General features: G+C 49.1%; 11 protein-coding genes across 11 annotated transcripts; 7 read left to right on the forward strand and 4 right to left on the reverse strand.

Annotated features, from left to right (window-relative positions):
• Positions 1 to 1958: 1958 nt before the first annotated feature.
• Positions 1959 to 3990, forward strand: HO173_004113 (uncharacterized protein; the record flags this gene model as incomplete). Its single annotated transcript, XM_037306037.1, has 4 exons — positions 1959 to 2055; positions 2105 to 2161; positions 2215 to 3916; positions 3972 to 3990. The coding sequence occupies 4 exons, from the start codon at positions 1959 to 1961 to the stop codon at positions 3988 to 3990; spliced, it is 1875 nt and encodes a 624-aa protein (XP_037167230.1).
• Positions 3991 to 4371: 381 nt separating this feature from the next.
• Positions 4372 to 4900, reverse strand: HO173_004114 (uncharacterized protein; the record flags this gene model as incomplete). The annotated part of the gene is made up of 2 exons (XM_037306038.1): positions 4372 to 4572; positions 4859 to 4900. The coding sequence occupies 2 exons, from the start codon at positions 4898 to 4900 to the stop codon at positions 4372 to 4374; spliced, it is 243 nt and encodes an 80-aa protein (XP_037167231.1).
• A 675-nt stretch (positions 4901 to 5575) lies between these two features.
• On the reverse strand, positions 5576 to 7142 carry HO173_004115 (uncharacterized protein; the record flags this gene model as incomplete). The annotated part of the gene is made up of 2 exons (XM_037306039.1): positions 5576 to 5991; positions 6041 to 7142. The coding sequence occupies 2 exons, from the start codon at positions 7140 to 7142 to the stop codon at positions 5576 to 5578; spliced, it is 1518 nt and encodes a 505-aa protein (XP_037167232.1).
• A 1816-nt stretch (positions 7143 to 8958) lies between these two features.
• Positions 8959 to 13721, reverse strand: HO173_004116 (uncharacterized protein; the record flags this gene model as incomplete). Its single annotated transcript, XM_037306040.1, has 6 exons — positions 8959 to 9237; positions 9288 to 9617; positions 9667 to 10767; positions 10821 to 11379; positions 11429 to 11520; positions 11577 to 13721. 6 exons carry the CDS (start codon positions 13719 to 13721, stop codon positions 8959 to 8961), a joined length of 4506 nt encoding a protein of 1501 aa, XP_037167233.1.
• A 466-nt stretch (positions 13722 to 14187) lies between these two features.
• HO173_004117 (uncharacterized protein) lies at positions 14188 to 14539 on the forward strand (the record flags this gene model as incomplete). Its single annotated transcript, XM_037306041.1, has 3 exons — positions 14188 to 14299; positions 14351 to 14383; positions 14445 to 14539. 3 exons carry the CDS (start codon positions 14188 to 14190, stop codon positions 14537 to 14539), a joined length of 240 nt encoding a protein of 79 aa, XP_037167234.1.
• A 42-nt stretch (positions 14540 to 14581) lies between these two features.
• On the forward strand, positions 14582 to 14860 carry HO173_004118 (uncharacterized protein; the record flags this gene model as incomplete). Its single annotated transcript, XM_037306042.1, has 1 exon — positions 14582 to 14860. One exon carries the CDS (start codon positions 14582 to 14584, stop codon positions 14858 to 14860), a length of 279 nt encoding a protein of 92 aa, XP_037167235.1.
• Positions 14861 to 15962: 1102 nt separating this feature from the next.
• HO173_004119 (uncharacterized protein) lies at positions 15963 to 17075 on the forward strand (the record flags this gene model as incomplete). Its single annotated transcript, XM_037306043.1, has 1 exon — positions 15963 to 17075. One exon carries the CDS (start codon positions 15963 to 15965, stop codon positions 17073 to 17075), a length of 1113 nt encoding a protein of 370 aa, XP_037167236.1.
• Positions 17076 to 17647: 572 nt separating this feature from the next.
• Positions 17648 to 18220, forward strand: HO173_004120 (uncharacterized protein; the record flags this gene model as incomplete). The annotated part of the gene is made up of 1 exon (XM_037306044.1): positions 17648 to 18220. The coding sequence occupies one exon, from the start codon at positions 17648 to 17650 to the stop codon at positions 18218 to 18220; it is 573 nt and encodes a 190-aa protein (XP_037167237.1).
• A 316-nt stretch (positions 18221 to 18536) lies between these two features.
• On the reverse strand, positions 18537 to 19594 carry HO173_004121 (uncharacterized protein; the record flags this gene model as incomplete). The annotated part of the gene is made up of 4 exons (XM_037306045.1): positions 18537 to 18852; positions 18902 to 18921; positions 19033 to 19117; positions 19170 to 19594. 4 exons carry the CDS (start codon positions 19592 to 19594, stop codon positions 18537 to 18539), a joined length of 846 nt encoding a protein of 281 aa, XP_037167238.1.
• An 817-nt stretch (positions 19595 to 20411) lies between these two features.
• On the forward strand, positions 20412 to 21223 carry HO173_004122 (uncharacterized protein; the record flags this gene model as incomplete). The annotated part of the gene is made up of 4 exons (XM_037306046.1): positions 20412 to 20679; positions 20733 to 20795; positions 20859 to 20918; positions 20970 to 21223. 4 exons carry the CDS (start codon positions 20412 to 20414, stop codon positions 21221 to 21223), a joined length of 645 nt encoding a protein of 214 aa, XP_037167239.1.
• A 3278-nt stretch (positions 21224 to 24501) lies between these two features.
• HO173_004123 (uncharacterized protein) lies at positions 24502 to 25141 on the forward strand (the record flags this gene model as incomplete). The annotated part of the gene is made up of 2 exons (XM_037306047.1): positions 24502 to 24663; positions 24794 to 25141. 2 exons carry the CDS (start codon positions 24502 to 24504, stop codon positions 25139 to 25141), a joined length of 510 nt encoding a protein of 169 aa, XP_037167240.1.
• Between the last annotated feature and the right edge of the window lie 341 nt (positions 25142 to 25482).

Consider the following 25482-nt stretch of genomic DNA (forward strand, 5'->3'; position numbering starts at 1 on the left):
CTATCATATCACATTACCGTACTTTATCCTTCTCAAGCCTCAAGCCTCAAGCCTCAGACCTTGTTGGTACCACTACCCCTGCTGGCGGAGAATTTCCGCGCCCTTCCAACATCTCTTGTGGGGAGGGAGGGAGGTACTGCTGTCCGTCTTGGGGATTTGGGAATAATGATCCTTGACCTTCCACCCCGAGCTTCCCTTTAACGGGCAGATCAACCTAACTCTTTAGCTGCAGTACACTAACCTTAGTCTATCGTTCTTTTCCATTATTACTTGGTACTACTGCCCCGTCTCTGCCAAATGCCACCAAACGAGTGTACCCGATTATAATCTTCATCCATCAATATCACTATTTCCGAGCATGTTGAAGATGATCGGGGTGTCATGCAGCAGCTTCATACATGATGCTCTTGCGCCGTGGTCCAAAGATCCGCTGAAACGCGCCATGCTACCTTATCATTGGGTGGCTCAGTATGCGGCCAGTCAAGACCTAAGTTACTGGTTGCATGGAGCACAAGTCGAAACCCCGTCACGTCGATCCGGCTGACTCGTTGGTCTGAGGGTGAAAAGAGCGAAATGACTTCCCGTCTGATCTACCTACACTTGCTGTCAATCGGACGTCGTTTTGATAATGGACCGGGGGAGAATGGCGCATATTCCACCGTAATTGTAATGATGCTCAACGCCAGAGCTTTGTCTTTGTATGCCGAAAGAAGATGGCTGCCAAAGCCTCCGGCGTACGTTGGTGAGCGCGCGGGAGCTGTTTGGACATGGATATTACAATAATACAGTAATGAGGACCTCGGATGACCTCGGTGGCTTTTCCCAGGAAAAACCCCTGCACCAGGTTAGCGCTCCCACTCCCATCTGACAGGCGAGTAACATGATTGGTGGGCAAGGCGAGTGACATTTCCCTGGGAAACAACGGGAGCACCAGGGAGTAGTGCTCCCCAAACCATTTGATTAGTGGGAACCTGTCGTAGCGTCACTTAGTTGTCTGCACGAGCCTGCGCCTCTTCCACGATCCAGGCTGCTTTATCCCAGACTTACCATACTTTACCATGGTCAATCCTCTTCCTTTCTCCGCCCACTCTGATTGGATGGAGCTGTGAGTGTGCGTGGGTGTGAGGTGTGCAGGCTTGCAGCTAATGGCTGATTGGGGGGGGCCCCTCCCCCCCTCTCCCCTTCTTCCCTTCTCTCCAGCTTCTTCTTCTATCAAAGGCATTCTTTTGCATTCTGCAACCCATTTTCCTTTCTCTTTATTTTCAAACGCGACATGCTCGTCGTGGCATGCAATCTGGCAACAATCTGAGCTTGAAAGTGCTTGGATTTGCTTGGTGTGCTTGTGTGCTCGTTGTGAGCTTGTCAAGAATTATTTAATTAAGCTTTTGCGGGAAATCTAGGGGAAGGGAAAGCCTTTTGCTTGGGGCCCGGTTCAAAATCTGCGTCACTCGTTATTTTACTACCTTTTACCTTACTGGACAATCTCCCATCTCCACAATCCTCATACCTCGTCCTACACATTAAATTTATCCTTCTGTCATTTCTCCAAAAATAATTAGTATCCACCTCCACCTCCACCTCCACCTCCACCTCCACCACCACCACGGCCATTAAACCACGCAAACTCGCACGTTTCACCGACACATTTACCACCATCATCCTTATATCAAACCTTCCCTTCTACATAGCTATTTTGCTTGGCATTTTTTCCAAGGTCCCGAGGCCCAGCAGCTCGACAACTTTTCCCGCAATCCTGTCGGCCGGCTGCCAGCGACCCAAGAACCGGATCCTTGGATCTCATTGCGCCCGGCATCACCCTCTTCCTCTCCACGACCGACTACCGACCTCCGCCATACAAGACAAGTTTACAAGTGGAACATCGACTTGCTGCCTGCAATTGAGTCTATAGCACGCCTGGAAACCAGATCATTCCAAAGCATTCGGCAAGTGTGCCTCGGATGAGCGGTATCATGGCTACAGCCATCTTGCCAGTAAAAAATGAGACGGAAGCTTCAATGAACAGGATTACAAAAGATGGCAGGGAGCTTACATATGGTAAATTCTCTTTCTATCCCGTCTTACCGTCCCTGTTGACATGGCACAGAAATCAAAGTCATTCAACAGCCGGAAAGGGCCAGAGCATGTGGATCTGGGGCAAAATGTGTGTAATGTCAACTTTCTGTTTACACCTGGCCATCACTGACCTCGTCTAAGCCTCTGCGGATCGTCGCCCTGTGGATCCGCCGCCCGTTGTAGAGCTCAAGATCTTCGAGGGCGAGCGCGACAACAGAACCGACGTTACCTTCTCACACAATGCCAACTTCTTCCTGTTCACGACATTGGAGAATGCTCGGCCGATTGCCAAGGGCAGGTTGCCGGTAGCACCGCCAACCTTCCCTGTCCTGACAGGATCCCCTGTGGCTGGTATGGCATATCTTGATCGCCCGAATCCAGCAGGATACTTCATCTTCCCAGATCTGTCTGTGCGCCATGAAGGGTTGTACCGATTGAGCTTCAGTCTGTTTGAGGAGCTCAAGGAAGACAAGGACGCAGATGTTGAACCACCGGGGGGTAGTCCAAAATCAAAAGACAAACTCCTGAGTAGCAATCCCATGGCGCCACGTGCGCATGTACACTTCCGCCTGGAGGTCAAGTCAATACCCTTCGCGGTATACAGCGCAAAGAAGTTCCCTGGGCTGTCAGAGAGCACGCCGCTTAGCCGTACCGTTGCTGAGCAGGGCTGCCGAGTCCGCATCCGCCGCGATGTGCGCATGAGACGCCGAGACAAAACCAACGACGGCTACCAGGAGTATGAAGACGACACCTCATATACACAATCCGAGCATTACCAGACATCACATCAAGCGCCAGATCGACCGCGCTCGATTAGCAATGGAAGCATGGATCCGCAGACACCTTACAGTACTGGTCGTCGGCCATCGGTGCAAGACCAGGTAGGAGGAGGATACTTTCCACCATCGCCTTACACCCATTCCAATTATCAGCAACCGCCTCCACCTCCAGCTCCAGCTCAAGCTCAGTCTGCCACTTCCTACACCTCCCACTTGAACTTTGGTGGATCCACGACTCCTCAATACGCAACTCCAGCTTTCCCACTGACACAACAACCGCCCGCGCCGCAGCCTTATATTCAGCATAGTCCCAACTATCAGTATCCGACCAGCTATCACGCTCGCCAAATGTCAGCTCCCCAGAATTACAACTATCATCCACCACCACCACCTCAGCAGCTCCCATCGTATGCCCAGTCTCCTGTCTATTCTGACAGTACAGACTACCGTCCGGCAACAGATAACAGGAGAGCGTCCGCAGGGATGCCCCTCAACCATCAGTCATTGCCTCCGAACACAATGAATACATATGTCAATAATCATCCTGCGTTACAGCAAGCGTACTGCGCTCAGCAACAGCAGCCTGCGTCTAGAACTACCACTCCCATCAATACCATGAATGGGTATGGACAACCGCCGACATCACTACCTCCCCTCAAGATGGACCATACCTATCAACAGGGAGCAGTAGAGCCAAAGTACGAGCCCCAGTCACCACTTAACAGTATTCAAAGACAAGTCATGCCTTCTTCCGCTTCGTCTACGTATTCCTCTTACGCCATAGACCAACCACCAAGCGCCGATCCGATGTCAGCACGCTCGGGAAAACGAGGCTACGGCAAAGTGTTTAGCGAAACCCATATGGATCAGCCACTGCACTCTGGCATGCGCCCTAGTAGTACTGACCAAGGTCGAGACCGCGAGCAAATTGAGACAGACACTGGCGAACTAGAGGATATATACAGTGAAATAGCCATGATGAGGTCTCGAAATCTTCTGGTCTACAAACGCGCGGATGGTTCGCATCAAACGAAGAAGTGCCCAAGCCCAATCGATCCATCTGGGTTAGTAGTGTACTCCCCGAACCCGTTGAATGCGTATATTAACCTTTGGTGACAGGCGTCGTCATTATCGCTAAATTTGGCTTTCGCCTCGCTGAACTGAAGCCATGTTTCTACGGGACACAACGTTCGCCTTGGAGCCCAAGTCTTGCTGGTCAATAATGTTGGGTCGCTCGCCTCTCTACCTCTTAATTTTTTCAGGCACACATGCTGGTGCAGACAGATCACCTATATTCGCGTCTTCGCTGGATATACCTCATTTGCTGCGCCTAGACTTTCGTAACCACGCCTTCATTCGATCACTCGTAGCGAGCGGTCCCTACGATCTACTTTCTGGCTTTCACTAGGCGCCACCTTGATCATTCACTACACCGATCAGCAGCGGTATAAAAGCACGTCTTGTTTTCGTCTCCTGCCTTTACGACCTGGCATCTTGTCCATAGCCGGTATCAACATCGTTACTTCCCCTTCACAAGGATGTTCGTATTATCACTCATGGGCGGCACGATTGTCATGACTTTGCTATTTCTTTGAATTTGTGAGCGGGATGCAACGGGCTTGCTTTGGATATCACCTGTGCGAGGCGCTGCTTCCATGTCGGAATGATATGCTTGGGACGTTGGTGGAGGATTCGCCGTGGATGCTATAAGGGCCCTGTCCTGTCACATAGATTCGTTGACATAAAAATGAATTTGTTCAACCAGAGTCGAGAATCAGACCTTCCATTGATAGTTTATTGACTTGGTACAAAGTGGAACATGACATCACGCATCTCGGTGATCTTGCAGGAGCAATAGAAGATAGGATGGGTCAACATCCTCGAGCATATCAAACCAACGGATGAAGCGAATGCAGGGCAGTGGATGTCTTGTCATGAAACCTGCTTCTGCACAGACATGGCGGTGACATTGTAGTCGATGAATCAGCTGAGTGGTATTTCCGTACCAGAAACGAATCTAGGAAGAGGGGCGTGAAGATGCATTCCATCTGTGCGGAAGAAAACAGTTGCATGAGAAATGGCACAGACGACAAGCGTCCTGCACCCCACATTTTCCTATCCGTCAACAGCCGCAGTCCACGGCGTGGGAAGGATCTGGAAGAAGTTATCCCCCAACCACATACCCTCGCCCTTTCCTACTTTCCTTCACTCTTTCACATTGCGTAATGACAAACAGAGTTGATTGAATGCTGTCTATAGGGGATATCTAACGGTCTATGGAACGCTGATGCAGGGAATGCTTCGACATGCGTCTATCACGGCAATGCCCACGATAGGGCCACAAATGAGCATCGGTTGTAAACGCCAATTCGCTCATGGAGAAGGGAACAAAGTGCTTTTCTGTCATGCTGATGTGCAACTTTCACCAAGAATATCGAAGCCGGAGAATGGTAGAATATCCTGAACAGTCGGGTGTTCGAGGTGGTACTTAGGAAATGGCATGGCATAGGGCAACCGTGACGCCGAGTGGGAAACTCGTCATCGGTGCTCGGTAGGTATGCATGAGAAGAAGGAGTTGCGTAATAGGTATTCCGAAAGTCGAAAGCGGACGCCAAGGAAGATGACTATCTATGTACGAACTGTTGTCGATGTAGAAATATTGTTCTTTGATGTCGCTACGTGAACTCATCACTCATAAGGGGTAATGCGCGGTTACCCCTCCTTCAGGATTCGAGCGGAGTCATTTTCGCAGGTGGGAGACCATTATCATTGCGGTTGCGGAAGAAAAGGATGCTTTTGCCGAGTCCCTCAGCGCCCTCGGAGGGCTCGACCCACTGGCAAGTTCGAGCAGTCGTCCACATAGCCTTAATGAAACCCCAGGGACCGCCTTCAACGTTGGAGCGGTAGTGACGACCCAGGATGGGCTTGATGGCTTCGGAGGCCTCGTCGGCGTTATAGAAAGGGATGGTGGAGACAAAGTGGTGAAGGACGTGCGTCTCGACAATGCCGTGCATGAGGGTCCGACCGATGAAGCCGAATTCACGGTCGACGGTTGCAAGAGCGCCGCGAGCGAAGTTCCAACCAGCGTCCTCATAATGAGGGAGGGAGGGATCGGTATGCTGAAGGTAGGTGATTGCAACTACGGACCTTGTTAGCGATGTTCAGGTTGAGGAGGAAGAACAGCTTACCCAGCCAGTGATTGACCCACAGATATGGAAGGAAATACCACACAGCCAAGTTCGCCCAGCCAAAATTCTTCCCAATCAGGATAAGAATTCCGGCTGCCGCAGCCAGCCCCAAATCGCTCGCGAGAATCAACTTGCTGTCCTTGGCCTCATACAAAGGGCTTGAGGGATCAAAATGGTTGACATTACCACCCCAGCCGTTCTTCTTGCCCTGACCACGACCTTCTTTCTGACGGGTATGACTGTTGTGACCAGTTGTGTTAAGGGAGAGGTACAAGATCCATCCCGCAAGCTGCTGACCAATGAGAGAGCCCGCAGTGACGATGGGAGTCTCCTCGGCAAGCTCAGCTAATTCATGGGCAGCCCTTCCAATCCTTGACGCATACTGCTCGCGAGTCTTAGGGACAAAAACCATGTCACGTTCCAGGTGTCCGGTCGCCTTGTGGTGCTTGCCATGAGAGATCTTCCAAGAGAAATAGGGGACCAGGAGTGCCGAGTGACAAATGAAGCCGACAGTGTCGTTCAGTGTCTTGGAGGGAGAGAAAGACTGGTGGCCACATTCATGGGCCATGACCCACAAACCGGTACCAAAGCATCCCTGAATGAAAGTATAAAGTGCCCATCCAGCTGCACGGACGCTATCCGAAGGAACGTTTGCCGGAGTCCACAATAGATGAAAGAGAGCGAAGGTGGTAGCAAGGGAGAAAATATCCCTGGCAACGTACATCAAGCCCCGGGCCGCCGAGCGCTCAAAGCAATGCTTGGGAATAGCAGCACGAACATCGTTGATGGTGAACTCCGGAACTTGGAATTCATTGCCATAGGTGTCAACCAATCTGCCATATTGCGCTTCCGAAGTGACCGATTGACCTGACAGTTTCGTATCAACCAAGTCGCTTGACTGTTTGTTATTGACCAAATTTCCCGCGGATTTTTGGACGTCGACCTCACTGTCTGAAGCAAGTGAGGAAAGAGAGGTTGAGGAGTGAGATTGAGAGGGTGTGCGGTCGGGAGTCGCTGAGATGGAATTTGAGGAGGATGAGGGTAGAGACTCTACGACTGGAGTCTGCAAGACACTCTTACGTGAGAATGCTACGGTTGACATGTTGGAGAATATGCCTTGTTGAATGTGTGTCAGAGTTGACTAATTGTTGTGAAAATGAAAGGATTATGATTGAGAAGGTTCTGCGATGTGTGCACGGTAATATCTTCGAGGCGGGCTGGGGGAAAAGGGTGGTTTGAGAGGTGGAGAGAAAGTGTGGTTGTGTGGTTCGGTGTGGTCGTATAGATGACAATTGGTATTTTTAGATGTTAAAGTATTAAGTCAGCTTGACAGATATGTTGCAAGTCGGACAGCATAGGCAGAGTAGGTGAGGATTGAAGCGTGAAGTGTGAAGTGTGAAGTGTGTGTTCAAGGGAGGAATGATATGTGCTCAATACTCTTAATAATGGGTACCTCGGTAAGTAACGAAAAAATGAATCCCAGACGCTAGTTGCATTCAGGTACCTTAGGAAAAGGACAAAAGGACACAAGGACACGGCAAGCAAATGACTATGATGATGAATTTCATTAAAAAGCGTGCTCCATTCTTGACTTCTCAATGGCTACGACTATCCTCTGTCTCTACTGTATATACGAATAGCATGTTGATTTGGGCTATGATCCACCATTCCACAACAATTCAAGGAACAATACCCATGATTTTTACGTGGGGTACTTTAGATCATCTTACCCAGCGCCACTGGCGACTATTGGACGCTACTCATTACTCACTGTACATGCAATTGCATCATTGAATCATTGAATCATTGAATCACTGGATAATTGGATAATGGAAACAAATGCAAGAGCCAATGGGCATATTCTATCCGTATGCCTTCTCGATCAAAAAAAAAACTTCAAGAAAGATTGTACCTGGGTCGATGCAACAATTTGCATCATCTTACAAGGATGGGCAGTTGCAGATGCAGCGCTAATAAAACTGTTGGGAGAAACTAACATGCAGGGTCTTACACTAATCGAAACTTAGTTTACGCTTAAACGAGGGGCTCACTCGTTTGAAACTAAAGTAGGTAAAGTAAGGGAATGGGCCGGTCGGCGGTCTCAGATCCTTCTTGCCTGAGATCTCGGTAGCAAATCCTGGCACAAGCAACAGGATGAAGTACGAGAAAGAATCGCAAGCCTTCCATCCCATCCTTTTCAACACGACATCCTCAATTCTATTCGATAAACGCCCTTTCCTCCCTTTTATGTGATGATATACCTGAGAAGTCATCCGCGAGCAATGCAGAAATGAACGAGGAGTCAACGTGGTAGCGGGAGGCCCACTTTTTCAAAGACATTACTCAATCTACTCTGTACCTATCTGGACAGGGCCGCAAGGCCGAGTGGAGACAGCGTGGTATCGTTACTGCATACATGACTTTGTCTTATCCATGCCTCCTTCTGCCAGTCCAATGCTACCTTTTGCTCCAACACTCAACACTCAAGCCTCTACCTTATCTTTCATCAACCCCGGGCGTACTGCTTGGAGTGTTGCTGGGATTGACCCTCTTGAGTAGAAGCACGTGCTCTTTGGACCCGATGTGCCTACCACTGCCCCACACCATCAGTCACCATCAATTACCCATTGTTTCTTTGACAGTCGATTGACCGTGCCCATTCTTCATCTCCAAGGCTATCAGTGGCGAAGCAATGGAATCAGAAGGAGTTCCCGCGTCGATTGGAGCGAGATCAGACCCTGAGCGTGTGCTCGTGGGCAACGTAAGCAGTACGGCAACCCTAGGTCTTGACTAAATTAGAGCAACCGCACGGGTTCTGGCTTCGAATCCACAGCCCTTCCCCACAAGTGAGCTACTTTAACCGACGAGCGAGGTCCATTATATAGTTTAGGTTTTGCGGGGAAAACATGGTCGCGAAATCATCTGCTCTTCGACCCGACAAGCCACGTCCCACCTACCATGCTACTAGGATCGATGCTGACAGTCGTGCTACTCAGACCAGAGACAACCAGGATTGTTTCGGACTGGTGTTGGTAATCCGTCTCACAGGAAATCCATGATTCTGCCGAATCTTCTCGATCGTCAGGCCGGTGTGAAACATGGGCTGGATGAGAAAGATGTATGTCAATGGAAGGAAACATCAAGTGACCTGTACGTTGTGGCAAGAGGATAATTGCAAAGTTTAAACTCTCATCTGCCTATTATAATTGTGAGCGACGAGGGGTTATAAACCAGCTGAATAGCTTACCTTTGCGCTAAAGTGGCCCTTCCTCTGTCCCCCAATAGTCCAATCATCGGGAAGAGCATGCACTTCGTACTTGAAGTCCAAGGGTTTGCCATCATTTCTTGACCTCGCATCACCATCCCACCACTTGCGTGTGTGACGTATGACGACCTCCAATGGCAAGGCAGATCCGAGGGCGAGAAAGTCCGGCTGCAAACATGGCGCTGCACGATTATGCATGGGACGCATTTGTACTGTATGTAAAATCTGTACATGAGGTACATCGAATGGAACCGTAAGATGTTGCCTCCGCAACGTTCGATCAATATCCCTAAACGAGATCGTGGGATGATCCTGAGACAATGTCAGTAACGTTGAACATAAGCATGTAAGAGACACGAACGTCGTGCCAATTTCTCAACCATCTAGCGAGCTCCTCTCCAAGATCCGGTGGAAGGCCAGCAAGTATCGAAGAGTCCCAGCCGTAATCATCAAACGTGCCTACGTCGATCTCACGGAGAAGGCCAGCCATCTCGAGCTGTTGAGTCGAAAACCTCGAATGTAATGTCTCAAGCAATGCAGGCGTCAACAAGCGCGAAAGCTTTTGCATAGGCGTAGCTGCGAGGGCCTTTAGACAAATAATTTCAGCTACTGTGAGGATCTCTTGATCCAGACATCGATACTCGACGTGTAGAAACAATTTTCTCTGTGCAGTTTCGTTTGCATCCAAGTCACGCTTCCCCCGCAAGGTACGATATATTCTTGAGATCAAGGAAAGTGGCTGGCGAACGAAAACATCATGCTCGCCGCTGTCTAGGATTTGCGAGGTTGCACTAAAATCTTCGTTCCCCTCGACGGTGCATTTCAATATTTTGACAGGGATCGAATTTGCAGTGCCCACAGTGAATGTGGAGAAAAGGGCACTCTTCTTGAAAGTATCTCGAACATTGATTGTTATTGGAAGAACAGTAGAGATTTTCGAACCGCAAGCGTAAACGAATTCCCCGCGTTCAGTAGCGTAAGTGACCTCAGCACGCACCACAATCTCTTTGAGATCACTCTCAAGGCTGTAGGGAATGTTCACGTCGGCAGTGATATTCGAATGAAATTGACCGAAGAAGATACTGCCGGGTTGTGACTTGTCTGTAATAGCGACTTTGCCGTTCCAGATTTCCGCCCGGGCGGTGTGAAGTCGAAGCCCTGCAGAGGCAGCTCGTAATGATAGCCTACCTTGAATTATTTCGTTCCAGCCGCTGGATATTTTCACGGCGATGGACTTTGTTCGCTCGAGATGAATGTGTTCTGAATGAGACAGGCGAGCTTCAAGGCTTCTGAACTGGGGCCAGAGTAGCAAACGTCGTCGATTGGTGAGTCCAGATATTGTCGAGTATCTGGAACTCGCGAAGGGGAGGCCGTCGGATGGCGGAGAAAGACTGTGAGAAAAGAGGATATTTCCAGAAAGAATCGTGACCTGATTCAAGACATACCAGGCTGGGAACATCGTCTGTATGCGTTGTGAGCGACCGTAGCATAGGGAGTTGAACAGAACCAACTCACATTTGAGCCAAGCCATATACTAGACGTGCCGGGTTCGATATTTTGGCCGTTGGCATGGAGCCAAAGCTCAGAGCGCTGATCCTCTTCTACACTGAGAATTTGCACTCGCACTGACTCGGCCAGGAAGCTTTCTGGTAAAAGACTCCTTAACACAAGTGGAAATTGAAAGCCATCGTCGTCAGGCGAATGACGAACATACATTCCCATGTCGATAGGGTCGAAGTAAGTATCCATCGGTAGTGATACCAGTTCTTTCAGTGATTTCGAGGCGCTTAAGATACCACTTAAACTGCCCATCGCACACTGTGGAGGCTGGTGAATATTTGCAAGCTTCGTCAATGTTTCTTGTGGTTGCTGTTTGATAGCGGCCTTGCTTCGAATCGTCTTGGCCAATACCTTCAATCCAATGCGGACGTAATCCTCATTTCGCTCCATATGATGAAGACACTGGGCGTACAAGTCAAGCATGAGCAATTCCAAGTCCGACCAGTCATCTTTCGCGTAGAACGGGGTCAGCTGACGAAAATAAGATGCCGCCACCTCGTAGTCTTCGAGCAGGCTGCTAGCAGTTAGATGTGTTGCAGAGCGTCTAGCCAAAAGACTCTTACAATCGTGTAACTGCGAGGTCCACGGTCATTCCTTCAGCAGCTTTAGTTCTTCCACCGATGACATAGTTGGCTAGCGTTGATACAGTCGATTCCTGGAAGAAGGTACATCAACGCCTCGCTAACTACCCAACTTTCGAGCTTAACATACCTCAAACGCCTGGTAGAAGTCATTTTTCGACTGCAAAGCCGAGAATAACTTTCTGTTGCATAACCCAGCGGTGGTTGGAGCTCGTGCAGTGACTGGTAAGCTCTCGAGCGGCTTTTCTTCTTGCTCTCTGGTGTCTTCCAGCTTCACATCGTGCATCTCTTCCTCTTCAGCCCCAGATACCATGCCTAAATCAGCCAGACCTCCTTGACGATTAACATGTTGAAGCCCAAGACCACTAAGAGCTCGTCTGGCCAGAGCAAGTAAATCTCCTCGCCGCGAGGCTAGTTCTTGAGCACCTGGATGGAAGGTAGCAGGCGGTAGTAGTCTTACGGCATCCAATAAGGTCACCGAGGGAAAGTTCTCCTGAATAGGCGGGTGTGACAACACGGAAGCGTGAGCTTTCAGTGAGCTTGTTCTGTCAGGTAGACCCTTACGATAGACGGTGTCAATGATAGGTCCCACCCCCCTTTCGTTGTCCCCCATGCTTGATTTAATGGAAGACTTCAGCTGACGTAAAAGAGGATCAAGCTGAGCAGACAGTGAATTTGCCGATGTTGCTTCCAGGATGCATCTGCTTGCAGAGAAAACCCACGATGCTACCAGATTTTCAACAATCTCTTCGTGCACGATATATGAGAAGCCACCATTTTCATCCTGGTCGTCGTCTGATGGGTGTATCCCAGACCTGATGTCATTTCGAATAGTTGTAGCAACGGAGTTGATGAAATTGGAAGCTCTCTGAGCCACTTCGGCGAGTATGGTAAGGTCTTCTCGATCTTCGCCACTGGGCTTCAAGAATCGGGTGCCGACATCAAAATGCGCGTCGCTGCCACCTCCAACGATCGCACCATTCGTTGGGGGATAACTTTGAACAGCCACGTCTGCTAGACGCAACAGAAGGGACACTTGACGGGCGAAGACGTAACATTGGAAGTCAAAAGAGGAGATTTTATTCGCAAGGATCAGATCTCGGAAGGGTTTCCGATCTGTATTTAAAATGCAGGCACCTAGATCAACAACCTGCGGCTTCTCGTGCCACGATGTTTGAGTGCTTTTGCTGCATCGTTTCATCTGCTTGAATGACTCAACCAGATCCTCTGTATAGTCGCTGAAAAGGGCTGCCTGCTGTTCAGTAGTGTCCTTACCACTTTGAACATCCACGATCGCATTCAGGCCAGCAGCAAGCTCGTGATAGCCAGTTAAAGCGTCCTCCGTCAACCCGACATTTTCGAAGCCCCTAGCGAGACCCTCTTTCAAAACGAAGAACGTATTGTAGTTCCAACCAGGAAGGTTCCTTTGCAGCTCTTTCTCCCTAATATCTTCCTCATATTGGTTCACTCTCAGGTCAAAAGATGCTAGTATCAGTGACTTCATTTTTGCGACAAAATCTCCCCAGCCATTCTTGTCGTCTTGAGATCGTAGCTGGCCCCCCCCTGAGTCCTCTCCCGGATAGTCTGCTACCTGGACTTGAGCAACACGATCCACGGCGTTCTTAGACGTTCCATTGAAATCCACACGTATCTTTTCAATGACGCTAGAGGAGCTGCGCGAAGGCCATCTTGAAGAGCTTGACCTTTTCTCTGACTCGGTTCTGGCAACACTGGAGGGTCTGGATGTATCTTCGTCCGCAGATGCTGGAAGCACGTGAACAATGAGCCATTCGAAAGCATCATGATTCTCTTGTTTGGTGAGCGAGGTACTGCTTTGAGATGGTGGAGTGTGATCTTTGACCCAATCTCGCAGCAACTTTCTTGAATTCACCTTGTAATTATCAACGTCAATGCATTGCAGGAAATAAATTTTCAGATATGGCGTTTGTCGTAAGCCAGGGATCTGATGCCTTCTCTCTTTCCGCGGGCTCTCGCCCTTGGGTGCTGGCCGGTTGTCGTTGGCATCGAGCGGTCCTTCGTCCGCAATGAGCGTAACGTGGAGAGAGTCGATAGTTCGAACGGGGCGTGATGATGATTTCCAGTGGAGATGACGCAGAGGTAGTCGACGGCGAAGCTCAGGGCTTAGGGAGGGATATGTACCAGATGGATCCGCGTATTCCACTAGATCATAACAGAAGTCAGCTTCACAGCTTCGTTGCGGGGAGAGGTAATCTTTGGACGCTTTAACGGCAAGGTAGAAAGGTACCTGTGACATTGCTCGAAGTGGAAGGCTGCTCCATCACCACGCTGACAACAGTTGGACTTTACATGCGCCATGTTCAGCATTACAGGTGGCCGCTTTGTAGGTAAAAGCCATCCGTAGACTGTGAATGGAAAGTGTGAAATTTGGGTGTTCTGGTCATGTCCTTTTTCGAATAGCTCTTTACGGCCCTAGCGCTTGACCTGATTCAGTCCCGCATTCATCCCGGGTGATGGAAGGTGCCTCTGCGAATCTTCGGAAGAAACAGAAGAAAAAAGGACGTCCTGTATTCCAAAGAACCACCCGGTCTGAAACTAGTCCTGATGTCTTTGTGTTTGCTTTATCGTTCCCACAGAGCCATATCTCCTCGGGGTCCTGCTCGACAATGTCCTGCATGAAAGGAATTCTAATAGATAGTAATAGTATCGACATTGAAAAACACCTTCGCTCAATGACTCTACCTCTTGTTCGCTGAGGCAACATGACCGCCCTCCAATCTCGAGCTCGGCCAAGACTATACTTTGCGTGTGGAAGCAACTTATGGAGAGAGCAAATGATGCTTAGATGTCCAAAAAGTACATACGTGGGAGTCGGTGAGTCTTGCTGGAGCTACAACAGGTTCAATAGTCGACTGATCTTCTCAGGTCATCTGGCCCAATATCGCTGGATCATCAGTGGTGCTCTATATATAACATAAAGCTCGCAATAGACCTCCGCCAGGCTAATAACAAGGCACAGACCGTGGCTACGCGAACATAGTCTCCTCGACAAAACCCGAAGACGAAGTGTACGGTCATGTCTACAATCTCACTTCCTCCTCCGACGAAGACTGACTTGACCGTAACGAGGGCGTCCCATTTGCTTATACTAAAGAAATGATCGCTATAGACTTTTGGGAGTCAAAGGACGGAAAAGCAATTGACGTTAGCCTTCAGAGAAGGAAGAAGGATGTGCTTGTTTATATCGAACGTAGAAGGGTGGTGGATGGTAATCCTCAGAAAGCGTACATCCACCGCATGAACATGGGAATCCAGGACGCAGTGGACGGGGCTGGGTTACCGTTTGCCTATGTGCAAAAGCTTATGAGGCCTCATACCAGAACACTGGAAGAAAGAAGCAGAAGAATTGGCAAGGAAGCAGGCCTTGAATTCTAGGGACTGGAGGTAGCTGCACGAGGCAGTTCATGGAAAAATATCTTAGAATATCAAGCGCACGTGTGCAACGATCAAAAGGCAAGTGGACATCCTCCGCATCATTTCGATGCCCAAATCTGGATAGATTATTGCCAGGGGCATACGTCGTCCACACATTGCAATGTCTATCGCGCCCCAGCTCTGTGGGATTGATCTTAGTCGTGGTGTCTGTCACTGCTTTGTCGAGCCGAATTGCCTTTGGTCTTCTCTTGGGAAAAATTCATCCCGACAAAGAGATGAAAAAATGGTACACAGTTGTACTTAATTCTATGGAACCCAAATACGCTGTTGAAACCTAATTCCGCTTAAAAAGGGGCCCAGGAAGACGAGCACCCAACCTTCAAGAAAAGGTCTAGTGGCCAGCCATGTAACTTCTCGTGAGCTAAGAGCAAAGTCTACACAGACAACGCACAGTCGTTACGAACGCGTTGCTGTCTCCGTGAATCATGAGTCCCCGGCTCTATATCTAAGGGAGGGGAGTATACACAGCTTCGGCCGAGGCCCAGGCCAACGTCTCACAACTTCGATCAAGGGAACTTGAGACTTGGCCTTTTCTCCATCTCCAGAGACTTGGCCCATTTTTCCCTTTTACTAGATACGAACCGATAGTAGGCTCGATGCCCCGGTCTTTGTCTAGCGCGATTTTGCATGTCTGCGTTCTTCTATTGTCCCGCAACAACGGTAATGTCCCTGATCCTTTGTTACCATGCAGGCTTCAACCTGTGGACAATGAATGTGTTACGGATTTTGTGGATTGTTCATGGTCCGTCAATGGTCTTGTTCCTCGCTCTTTCCGCAAAGCCTTTGTGTTGAAGACAATGAGATCTGAATTGCAGCCCATTGTTGACCAGCATTTTGGATCAAAGGGTCTGAACAGAGGCCTACAAGATGGCTACGTCTGCTTCAAAAACTTTCCAGACAAATTCAAAAGATCAATTTCGATCTTATCTTCCGAACCAACCGTTTAACCATTCTTCAAGGAGTACACAGCGTTCACTGATTGAACGACGCTGCCAACCTTCCCCACTAAGTCAACTGAATCTTTTCTGGCTGTCTATCTAAGATGTCTTATTCATCAAGACATCAGTCTTCGAGGAGGGCGTACCCACATACCAGCGACTCCGGTCACGCAACCTATGAAGACTATGAGGACTACTCTCATCCTCTGCCCCAACATGCCCTCTCATCTCATCAGAGCTACAGATCGCATGTTCTCCATGAAGGTCTCAGAAGCCATCATTCTTATGTCAGCTCTGATTATCACGATCCTCGCAACATTTCCATGGCGAGTCGCAAAGTTACAGTGACGGAGTATCGAATCCACACCAGCAGCGGTGAGTCCGCGACTTCTCATCATCGTCGTAGGGAGTCCACTGCTTATGACAGTCATCGGTCTACATCCGGTCGAATCCACACCAGCAGCGGTGAGTCCGCGACTTCTCATCATCGTCGTAGGGAGTCCACTGCTTATGACAGTCATCGGTCTACATCCGGCTACCGACAGAGGCGGCGCGCTCCTTCTTGTTCTTCGTCAGATCCAGATGATAAAGACGAACGGTATTCCTCTGACGAAGGTCATAGAGATCCAACATGGCAACCCTCAGCTGAAGAGCGGCGAAGACATCCCAGCAACGCACATGCAAAACACTCGCAGCCAAAGGAGCCTAAGCCAAGATATACAGACGGTCGTTCCAGCAGATCAAAAAGCCACAGCAATCGCAAATATGCAACGAACGATGATCGCAGTCAGGGAAATCCTGAGAGCGGCAGCAGTCGCCGTGAAGAAAGTCCCCACAGCAGTAGAAGCGAAAGTCGCCGGGGACAAAGCTTCAGAACCAAGAGGAACGAAGCATCTCATGGGGATCACGAGGAGAGATACCATCAGGAGGTGCCACGTGTAAAGGCCAAAGAAGATTTACCAGATCATTACGCTACTTTAAAAATCGGCCCTCACGCTACGGATAAGGAGATCAAGAGCGCTGCCAAGCGCAGACGTGTCGAAGTCCATCCAGACAAATTGAAGAAAGAGGGGATGTCTGACTCTGAACGTGTCAAAATCGATGCGGCAGCCGCCATGGTAGGCCACGCAGCTGATGTACTACAAAACCCGGAGCAGAAGTTGAGGTATGACGTCAAATTGTACGCGGCAAAGGGCTGGAAATGGCATGGCAAGTGAGTTTTTCTGATTCTTAGCCTCAGGGGAGGTACGACAGAGTATGCTTTTCCTAGTCGTGATTTCATTTATTTCTACGAATTATAGTAAAATCGATGTATCATTTTCAACTGAAGTCATCTCATCAACCGGTCCGCTACGTTCCTCAAAATATCAAGTCAAAATCGCCTTGCAACGACCACGACTTCTCAATGTCTTCGGCCATCATCTGTTGAATTTTGCATCTTCCATACACTCGTGAACCTTATTTTGTTTAGCGCCCTAGCTATTCATCGCCTTAGGCAGAGTACAGCAGTATACATCTATGGCTAATCAAAAATGAGCGTCCCGTTTGTAGCTATCTCACTTGGCAAAAGGTCGCCAATCGCTTCGCGCCTACTACATAGCTTAGGGAAAATGTATGGCTACCGAAAATGTATAACAAGTCGCTTTTCGCCTTGCATGAGAACCGCAGATGGGCTCTTGTTCTTTGGCTGTAAGTTTCTGACGCCAAACAGTTACTCGCGTTCTGCATTTATTACTTTATACAGCCTCTGCCATTCCCAACGTGTTGTTTTGGTCTCGTTGATCCTAGCATGGCTGGCTTTCAGTACTTGTGCTTTTTGGTCCTGGTTCAGTACACTCTCGTCCCAACCGTCCTATCCGCTCCATACTTACCTACTAGCAATCTCACCAGCAGTCATCTCAACATCCTCCCTCATGTTTCATCGCCCATCACCGTTCAACCACTCAACATCACTAATCTAGTGGAAGACTCAGGCATAGAATATCACGTTCCCAACACCATAACAACACTCTACTTCCACTTGGGCTTCCCGTGCAAGGAAGCGGGGGTGCATAACACTATCAACAGCGCTCGCATTTACTGCGAGCAGAAGCTTGAACAAGGGGGCGACGGGCCGCTTCCCAAGAGTGAAGACCCTTTCCACGAGGACCTGGGCTACGGGGCTGCAATTAACGTGGTTCCTTCTCGGCCGGACTACCGTCTTACCTGGGACATTCTGAAAGATGCTATGGATGGCTTATGGGAATTCTTGGTGATCGAGGGCCGATACGTGGAGTCTGAGTTTGATATTTGCCATGGAGCGTTGGGTTTGGTGGGCAGAGGCACGATAAGAGAGGCGCCAGAGACAGGACTTGCACGGTAGAGCCGGATGAGGGAAGCTACTCATTCATTCGGCACATTGTTTACTTGATTGAGTGGAAACCACGTGCATTAACAAGCACTTTTTTGGGGGGAGCTGGCTATGTGCTGGCGGGTGTGCGTCTCAAACGTGACCATGCTGGCGCAAACACTCGTCACCCCATGAGCGTCATCGCTTTGGCATTTTGTTTCTCAAATGCGAAGGCATTAGCCACCAGTCGCTGCTAGTTTTTACACATATCCACATATCTGCGTACAGTTTTCCTCTGTAGCATTCTATCACGTCCTCTTTTCTTCGGTCAGGGGGTCATTGAGACGGCTTACGGAGCCTTGTAGCCCTCCACATCTGTGCTATTTGATATCTTCTCATACTTCTTATAGTTCTCTCCATACGAATCGATCTTCCCCATAATCGCTTTGTAGGCATCAGTACCAACGACGACTCGCAGCGGTGGATCCTTCATAACTGCAAGCTCATACATGGCCTTCGCCCCTTTAATAGGATCTCCGGCTTGTGTCCCGTGCCTTGCACCCATGGCCTTTTGCACGTCAATGTGGTCGTAGGCAGGATGCCTCTTCTCGGGGAACGCCATGGACCGTCCAGCCCAGTCTGTACGGAATCCTCCAGGCTCAATGCTAAGGATGATCAGCGGGACTCAATTAGATCAACCTTAGTGCACCATACCAGGTAAATTTGATTCCCCACTACACAACATCAGCGTCAGCTTTGGTTTGATAACCTTTGTGCCGCAGTGAAAAGTCCACTTGGGGGAAAAAGGATTTTGCGAAGAGAGATCGCTCAGAAAGGGTGCTTACATCGGGCTTGACTTCTTGCGAAATAGCTTCCGTGAAACCCTCTACAGCCCACTTACTTGCACAGTAAATGGAGAAGTTGGGCACTCTATTGCACATTAATCGCAAATACACCGTCTCTGTTCGACGATATCGCATACCCTCTTTGACCACCAATTGAAGTTACCTGCTGAACCAAACCTCCGCTCGGCTTCTGATCTCTCATAACCTCCATGGCCTTTCGCGTCACGGCAATCAAGCCAAAGAAGTTGACATCCATCTGAGTCTTGATCTGAGTATCTGATAGCTCTTCGAAAGGCCCTGCCAGGCCGTAACCGGCGTTGTTGACAACGACATCAATTCGTCCGAACTTATCAAGAGCGGCGGCGAAAGCAGACTGTATACTTGAGGGATCTGTAACATCGAGCTTGACGGCAAGGTAGTTGTGGGAGGAGGTGCCTTTGAAGGAGAGAGAGTCGGGCTTGCGGGCCGTAGCAACGGCGAAGTCTCCTCTATCAAGCACCTCTTGAACCAAATTGGCACCGAAGCCGGTTGAGGTTCCGGTAATGAGGAATACGCGAGGCATGATGATTGTGTCCGAATTGCAGTGTGCTGTTTGTTCAAAGAAGCTTGAATCTGGGGAATTAGAATAAATATATATTTATGAATATACAGAGAGGACAAACTATAGGGCGGGTGAAGGATTGCGTATGAAAGAATTACATCATTTGCTACGAGTATATAAATAAAGTATCAGATATAGAAGCTGCCGAGATGTCCGATTCTCGGGTCCCGCACCAGCCCGCAATTGTGCCGGGGGGGGGGGGTATACAGTAGCGTCATCAATACTTAGGAGAATTTGACCAATCACCAAACCTCACTGTCAGTCAGTCAGTCAGTCAGTCAGTCAATCAGTCAATCATTGTACTCTACATACCCATATTTGAGGACGGCATACGAGAGACTATGACGCCGCTCATAATTTTGATATCATCGTCTTTCGCCCGTTTGCTACTGTCCATTCGAATCGAAACCATTATTCTGGTGCTCGACCTACTTGTAGGTACTCAGAGTCATCGCCCGACCCAGTCACGAGTATCATTGTTATTCTTCTACTCTGTAAGATGATCGATTTCTGCGAAGAGACAGAAATATAATATCAGGGAATGAATTATCCGCTGGATCGATTTATTTTCATTCGGTGCAAATGTGCATGCAACTTCTTGAGGACCCTACGCTTCCAAGCCTGATATGCGACTCGTCTTATTCCATTCTGCCTCAAACAACCGAACACAGTCAAAGCACCCAACCCTCCAAATAATGTGCACGCATCCCTACATAATTCCCGACGGCTTCTTGTTGAAGCAGTCTCAGCTTCTTCGCCCAAATTTCGGTAAATAACCATGTCATCGTTTATTTTTTTGCTGTTGTGGACGGTTGTTCAATGCCCGTGCGCTGCGACTGCTCCCTCACCATCGTACACTATTTTCCAAGACCAGAGTTCACCACCGTCTCCGACTCTGAATGCCCGAAATTCCCCAATCTGCGTAAGGGTCGCCCAAAATCCGGATTGGGCTGGTGCGATCGATGCGAAGCATTGTGCTGACGCAATTGGACGGCTCTGGGATCGAATGTTGCCGTATGGCTATACTCAATGGACATTCTGGGCAAGTGTCGTAGACTGAGTATGTGAAATCATAGTATACTAACAAATTTATAGTCAGCAAAATTCATCTCAGATGCTCCACCCGGCCCGTCATGGGAAGTCCCCCAAGGATCAGAGTACGGTGAGTTCTATGATATCTTTTGGAAAACCACGTCCGTCTAGCAACGAGCGTGACGGTGTGTAGGGAATTGTGTCGTTGTTTTCAGAATGGCAAAGGACTTGGGGGATGACGTCCTGCCCTATGGTAAGAGACACGCCTCGAAAAACGATGGGATACGAACTGATCATACGTTAGGTGGAGGTTTTGAGCCGACGAGCCAAGCTCCAGCATCGCTCGATGCCAACTGGCCCGACCTAATGGAGCAGCTACTGCAGCTGTATTCATTCTGTGTGCAACGGAGGAAGTCGCCAGCTTGGACGCAAGTTTCAGATGCTGGAGTCCTTCTTATGCTGCCTAAAGACAGTGTAATGAAGCAGCGGTGGTCGCATCGTTCGTTGAATCTGGGTAACGCGAGTGCAATTATCTCTAATGTCACCCTCACCTCGTAAGATTGTGAGCCTAGAAAGCATACAAAGAAGGAGGACTGGAAGTGGCCCTCCGAACAAGGAAAAACAATCATGCGGAGGTACCAGACGGGATTTTGGGGTACAACCAAAAGCAAGCGAAGTTTAGAAAATGAATCTTGTTGGAAGAGAGCTCTCTTCCATTAGGTCGCGTTGCACATGTTCATGATGAGACGGAATTCCCAAACTGCTATGAACTATGCCGACAAGACATACCACAGATGTCACTTGGGCGTGAACGGATACGTGTCTTGGTGTTGCTCCGCTGGGCTGTATTCGCTTGTCAGGCTTACTCTCATGATGGATGAAATGACTTCACTACACAGGCAGCATTCTCCATCGAGTCTATGGGAGGTTTCGAGGGCGTCCTGGGCTCTTCGAATTTCCTGGAAGGCTGCCCGAGCGGTTCGTCAAAAAAAAGGTGTTGAATGAAGGATAAGAAAGGCTGCCCACCCCCCTTCCCCTTCCTTCGCCCCCGTCTCTGTTATACTTCCACTCTCTCTTTCAGCCCAGAGCGTACCATCATCCTGGAATCGCAGCCACGTTCAACATGGAGAACAACATTTGGGATTCAGCACCCTCAGCGAGCGACTGCAGAGGCATAGCCAAAAGATACTCCAGACCCAATCGTACTAGTACCACACACTCTTCAAGGTGAATGAAGGCCCCACGGATAACAGCCTTGGGGGGTCAAGGGTGAGGATGACTCGGCCCGTTTCACTAACAACCGGGGCCTTTCATGGCCACATCCGTGAGCCTTCCAATGGCGAGACCGTTCTTGTGCTGTCTGATCAGTCGCTAGATGGAATATCAAGACCGTTGGAGGCCTGCCCCTTATTAGCCACACCTTTCTGCTCTAGAAACAGCGAAGATCAAATCGAGTCATCTATCGAGAACGTGAATTGTCTTCGTTATGATACTCGGGCAGGAAACAGGGTGATGTCAAAGATGTTGAAATTGGCGACCCGTCAGCCTAGGCTCAAACAATTCGACTACCTTTTATCGGTGTGTGCATGGTTAGACTGACACATTCATTGCTTGAGTTTCAGTACTGACGACACCACTGATGGTAATGTAAAAGGTAAATCGATGTGGATCTAAAATCTTTGACTACCTTGAATGCATGAAGGACATGAGTCATTTGACGTGCATGGAATTGACCTTCTTGGATTGTGATCGTTAACAGCAAGCCGTGCAGAAAGGTAAACTTCAACAGGAACACTGGTCAGAAGACGCCTATATTTCTTTTATTTCTCAGTGTCACTCTCGGCAGGGAGTTCTCTGGCTCTGCTCGCTTTATGCTTCCGTTCTCTAGTGCGCTTGTCGCGTGACACAATGATAAACATTCTCTCGTCCGCATCCCCGCAATTCATCATGCATCAGCTGTAGTGGAAGCGTCAATTTGTCGCGCAGAATGATCATATATCCGTGGGGTTCATTTCGCCTTTTCCCTCTCTCCATGATCCCACGGAAAGGTGAAAAGCAGGGTCTGCTGACAGATGTTCTCGCATTGCATCGCGTATGCCTTTCCGTTATGCATTGCATCAAGACATGGTGTTTGCTTTCCTTGTATCAAGCTTTGATTCACCGACTTGCTTTCTCAATCCCACTTGATGCAAAGTCTAATTTAACAGTGGCTGACGATTTGCAACGGACGGAAACGTGAGCAATTTGATCATTGGACATGTTTCGAAGTTGAAGAACACTGAAAAAGCTGAAATAGAGACTTTCCATTATCTCGTCCTCAACCTCTAGACCCCAGCATTCCTAATCGCCGACGGCAAATGAGCTATAACGTGCCCAATACGCAGACGCGCCTGAAGATTTTTTTTGGCAGGCCCTTGGATTCCGTGATTTTACAAGGCGTTCTCGAAAGCGTTCGCAGTTTCTGCACGTTCGTTATCACTCAAGACGGGGATTCTCGGCTCCCTCCAGATCTCGATCCATACAGCTGCAACGGACCGTACGGCGGCAATGTCCGAATGCGATCAGTCCAAAACCAGCACTTGACATACAGAATCCTGAAATCCACAATGCAGGGCTTGCTTAACGTACTAGTCATTGGCGGAGAGGATTATGATGTTGAAGTCGAGGTCTTTGATTGGGACTGGAGTCTCGTTGGTATTGGACATGTGAGTGAGACGATTAGGGTTGCCAATTTGACAGAGAGAAGAAGGACCGAGGATCTCGTAACACAGTCTTGCAGACGCGAAGACGACGTGACATAGCCCTGGTAGCCGAGTTGTGATCGAAGGGTTGGTTGAAGCAAGTCATGAGCTTCGTAAAGTCGTCAACGCACAAGAGAGTCCTCAATCAATGACCATTTGTTCTAACAGTGGACTCTGTCATGAGCTTCGTTTCTTTAACTCTGAATATTGTGACACTCGGGATTCACATGGGAATCCTCGCAAAGCCCTAAGCCGAATATCCGCCCGGGTACTCGTACTCGTATCTACCCTACCCCTATTTGCACGCTCTAAAGTCCGATAAGTCCGACGCAACAGCAAAATGCCTACCTACCAATTTTGTTTGGCAAACTAGCACAATAATAATGATGGTCTTGTATTATTATCAAGGCTTCTATATCGGAGAAACATAAACCACCGTTTTTTGGATCCTATCGGTCTACCATGTCTTGCATAAATCGTCCCTATCTGTTCTTCAACTATTTCTTCTTCAACCATTGCTTCTTCTACTATTTTCTTACCTCTATTATCTCTTCCACCTCTTCCACCTTACCGTTAGTGCTGTGGTAAAGCCTCCGGTGGAGCCCGCCACTGTGGCGGAGCAGCTTCTCCTCCATGTCGCTGTTTTTGCTATGGTGGAGCGAGGTTTAGTGGTGTCAGTGGGCCTGATGTGGGAGGTGTAGTTGTGGGAGGTGCAGTAGCCTTTTTCTTGACTGGACTCCTACCTCTCTTTGTGTCTTCAAAAATAGCTGGTTCGAGGTGACATATGCTTCGAAATTGCTTCTCGAATTGCTTAGCAGCCAAGTTGTCTAATCGCTGCTGGACAAGCTCAAATCCGTAGTATTGGCTTTTATGATAGAACATGGTAGTAAGCAATTTGAATGAGTGGTAGTGTTGACTATGGTAGTGGTAGCTATATATGTCGGATTTATCGGATATAAGGGCGTGCAAATGAGGGTAGATACGAGTATCCAATTGCGCAACTGCTGCTGCTTCCGAGGCGGGCGAGGCTTCACTCATTCTATTCTCCACCTGCATATCATCCTTCTTGTCACGGGAGACTGTTCAATTGAAGCCATGGGTGACCAAGCGATCCAACCAACCCCCGAGTCCCCTGAAATCATTGCTTTTGCGACTCGAATGTACGATGCAGCAAGACAAGGTGACATGCCAATCTTCGAGCAAGCACTGCCAGCAGGCCTGCCGCCAAATATGACCAACGATAAGGGCGACAGTCTGGTACGCTCTTTCCTCGAGATCTCTAACGAATTGCCCCGGCTCCTCGCCTATTCCACGCTCCACCCTACCAAATGCCACCGTCCCCCACCAAGAACCCCAGCACAGGAACCTTTCTCATATGTCTCAACAGCTCATGCTCTCGACCTATCACGGTCACGCTCCACTTTCCCGTCTTCTTCTTTCTCACGGCGCTGATCCAAACCGATTGAACGATCGCGGTCAATCCCCGCTCGCTGGCGCTGTGTTCAAGAACGAACAAGAGATTGTGGATATACTGCTCGAAGCAGGGGCGGATGTGGATTTGGGACGACCGAGTGCGTGGGAGGCTGTGGAGCTGTTCAAAAAGACCGACGTGTACGGTGAGAAGTTCTCGAGGCAGAGGGAGAAGCTTAAGGGTGGAAAAGGTGGGGGAGGGAAGGGCGAAGCAGAGGCGAAGGGAGGAGTGGGGGGAACGAAAGGTGCGGGTCAGATGATCTGAAAGACATTTTTGATACTTGGGAATGTTTGGGTTGCTGTAGGACTGGGTGGTCGGAACACCATGCAATGGATGGAGGCACACGGCACTGGAGAGTCGGTTCAATTAAGGTATGGGCATGTGCATTGGATCTGGATACAACAAAAGCATATCCGAAAGCATCGACATGGTTTTGTCTTTGTCAACCATTTCAATTTGCAAATACAGCTGACAGCATAATCAAGACTTTGTCACAGACGCAAGTTGTCCGAGGGAAAGGGCACGAGCAGAACGCATGATCTAAGTATATTGTTTACTGCCGCAATTGCGTCTTTGGTATAGGAGAGGTCATCGCAAAGGCTGAG

The sequence above is a fragment of the Letharia columbiana genome (assembly GCF_014066305.1).
Source record: "Letharia columbiana isolate WasteWater2 chromosome Unknown Sc0000010_s0, whole genome shotgun sequence".
In the NCBI taxonomy this organism is placed as follows: Eukaryota; Fungi; Ascomycota; class Lecanoromycetes; order Lecanorales; family Parmeliaceae; genus Letharia; species Letharia columbiana.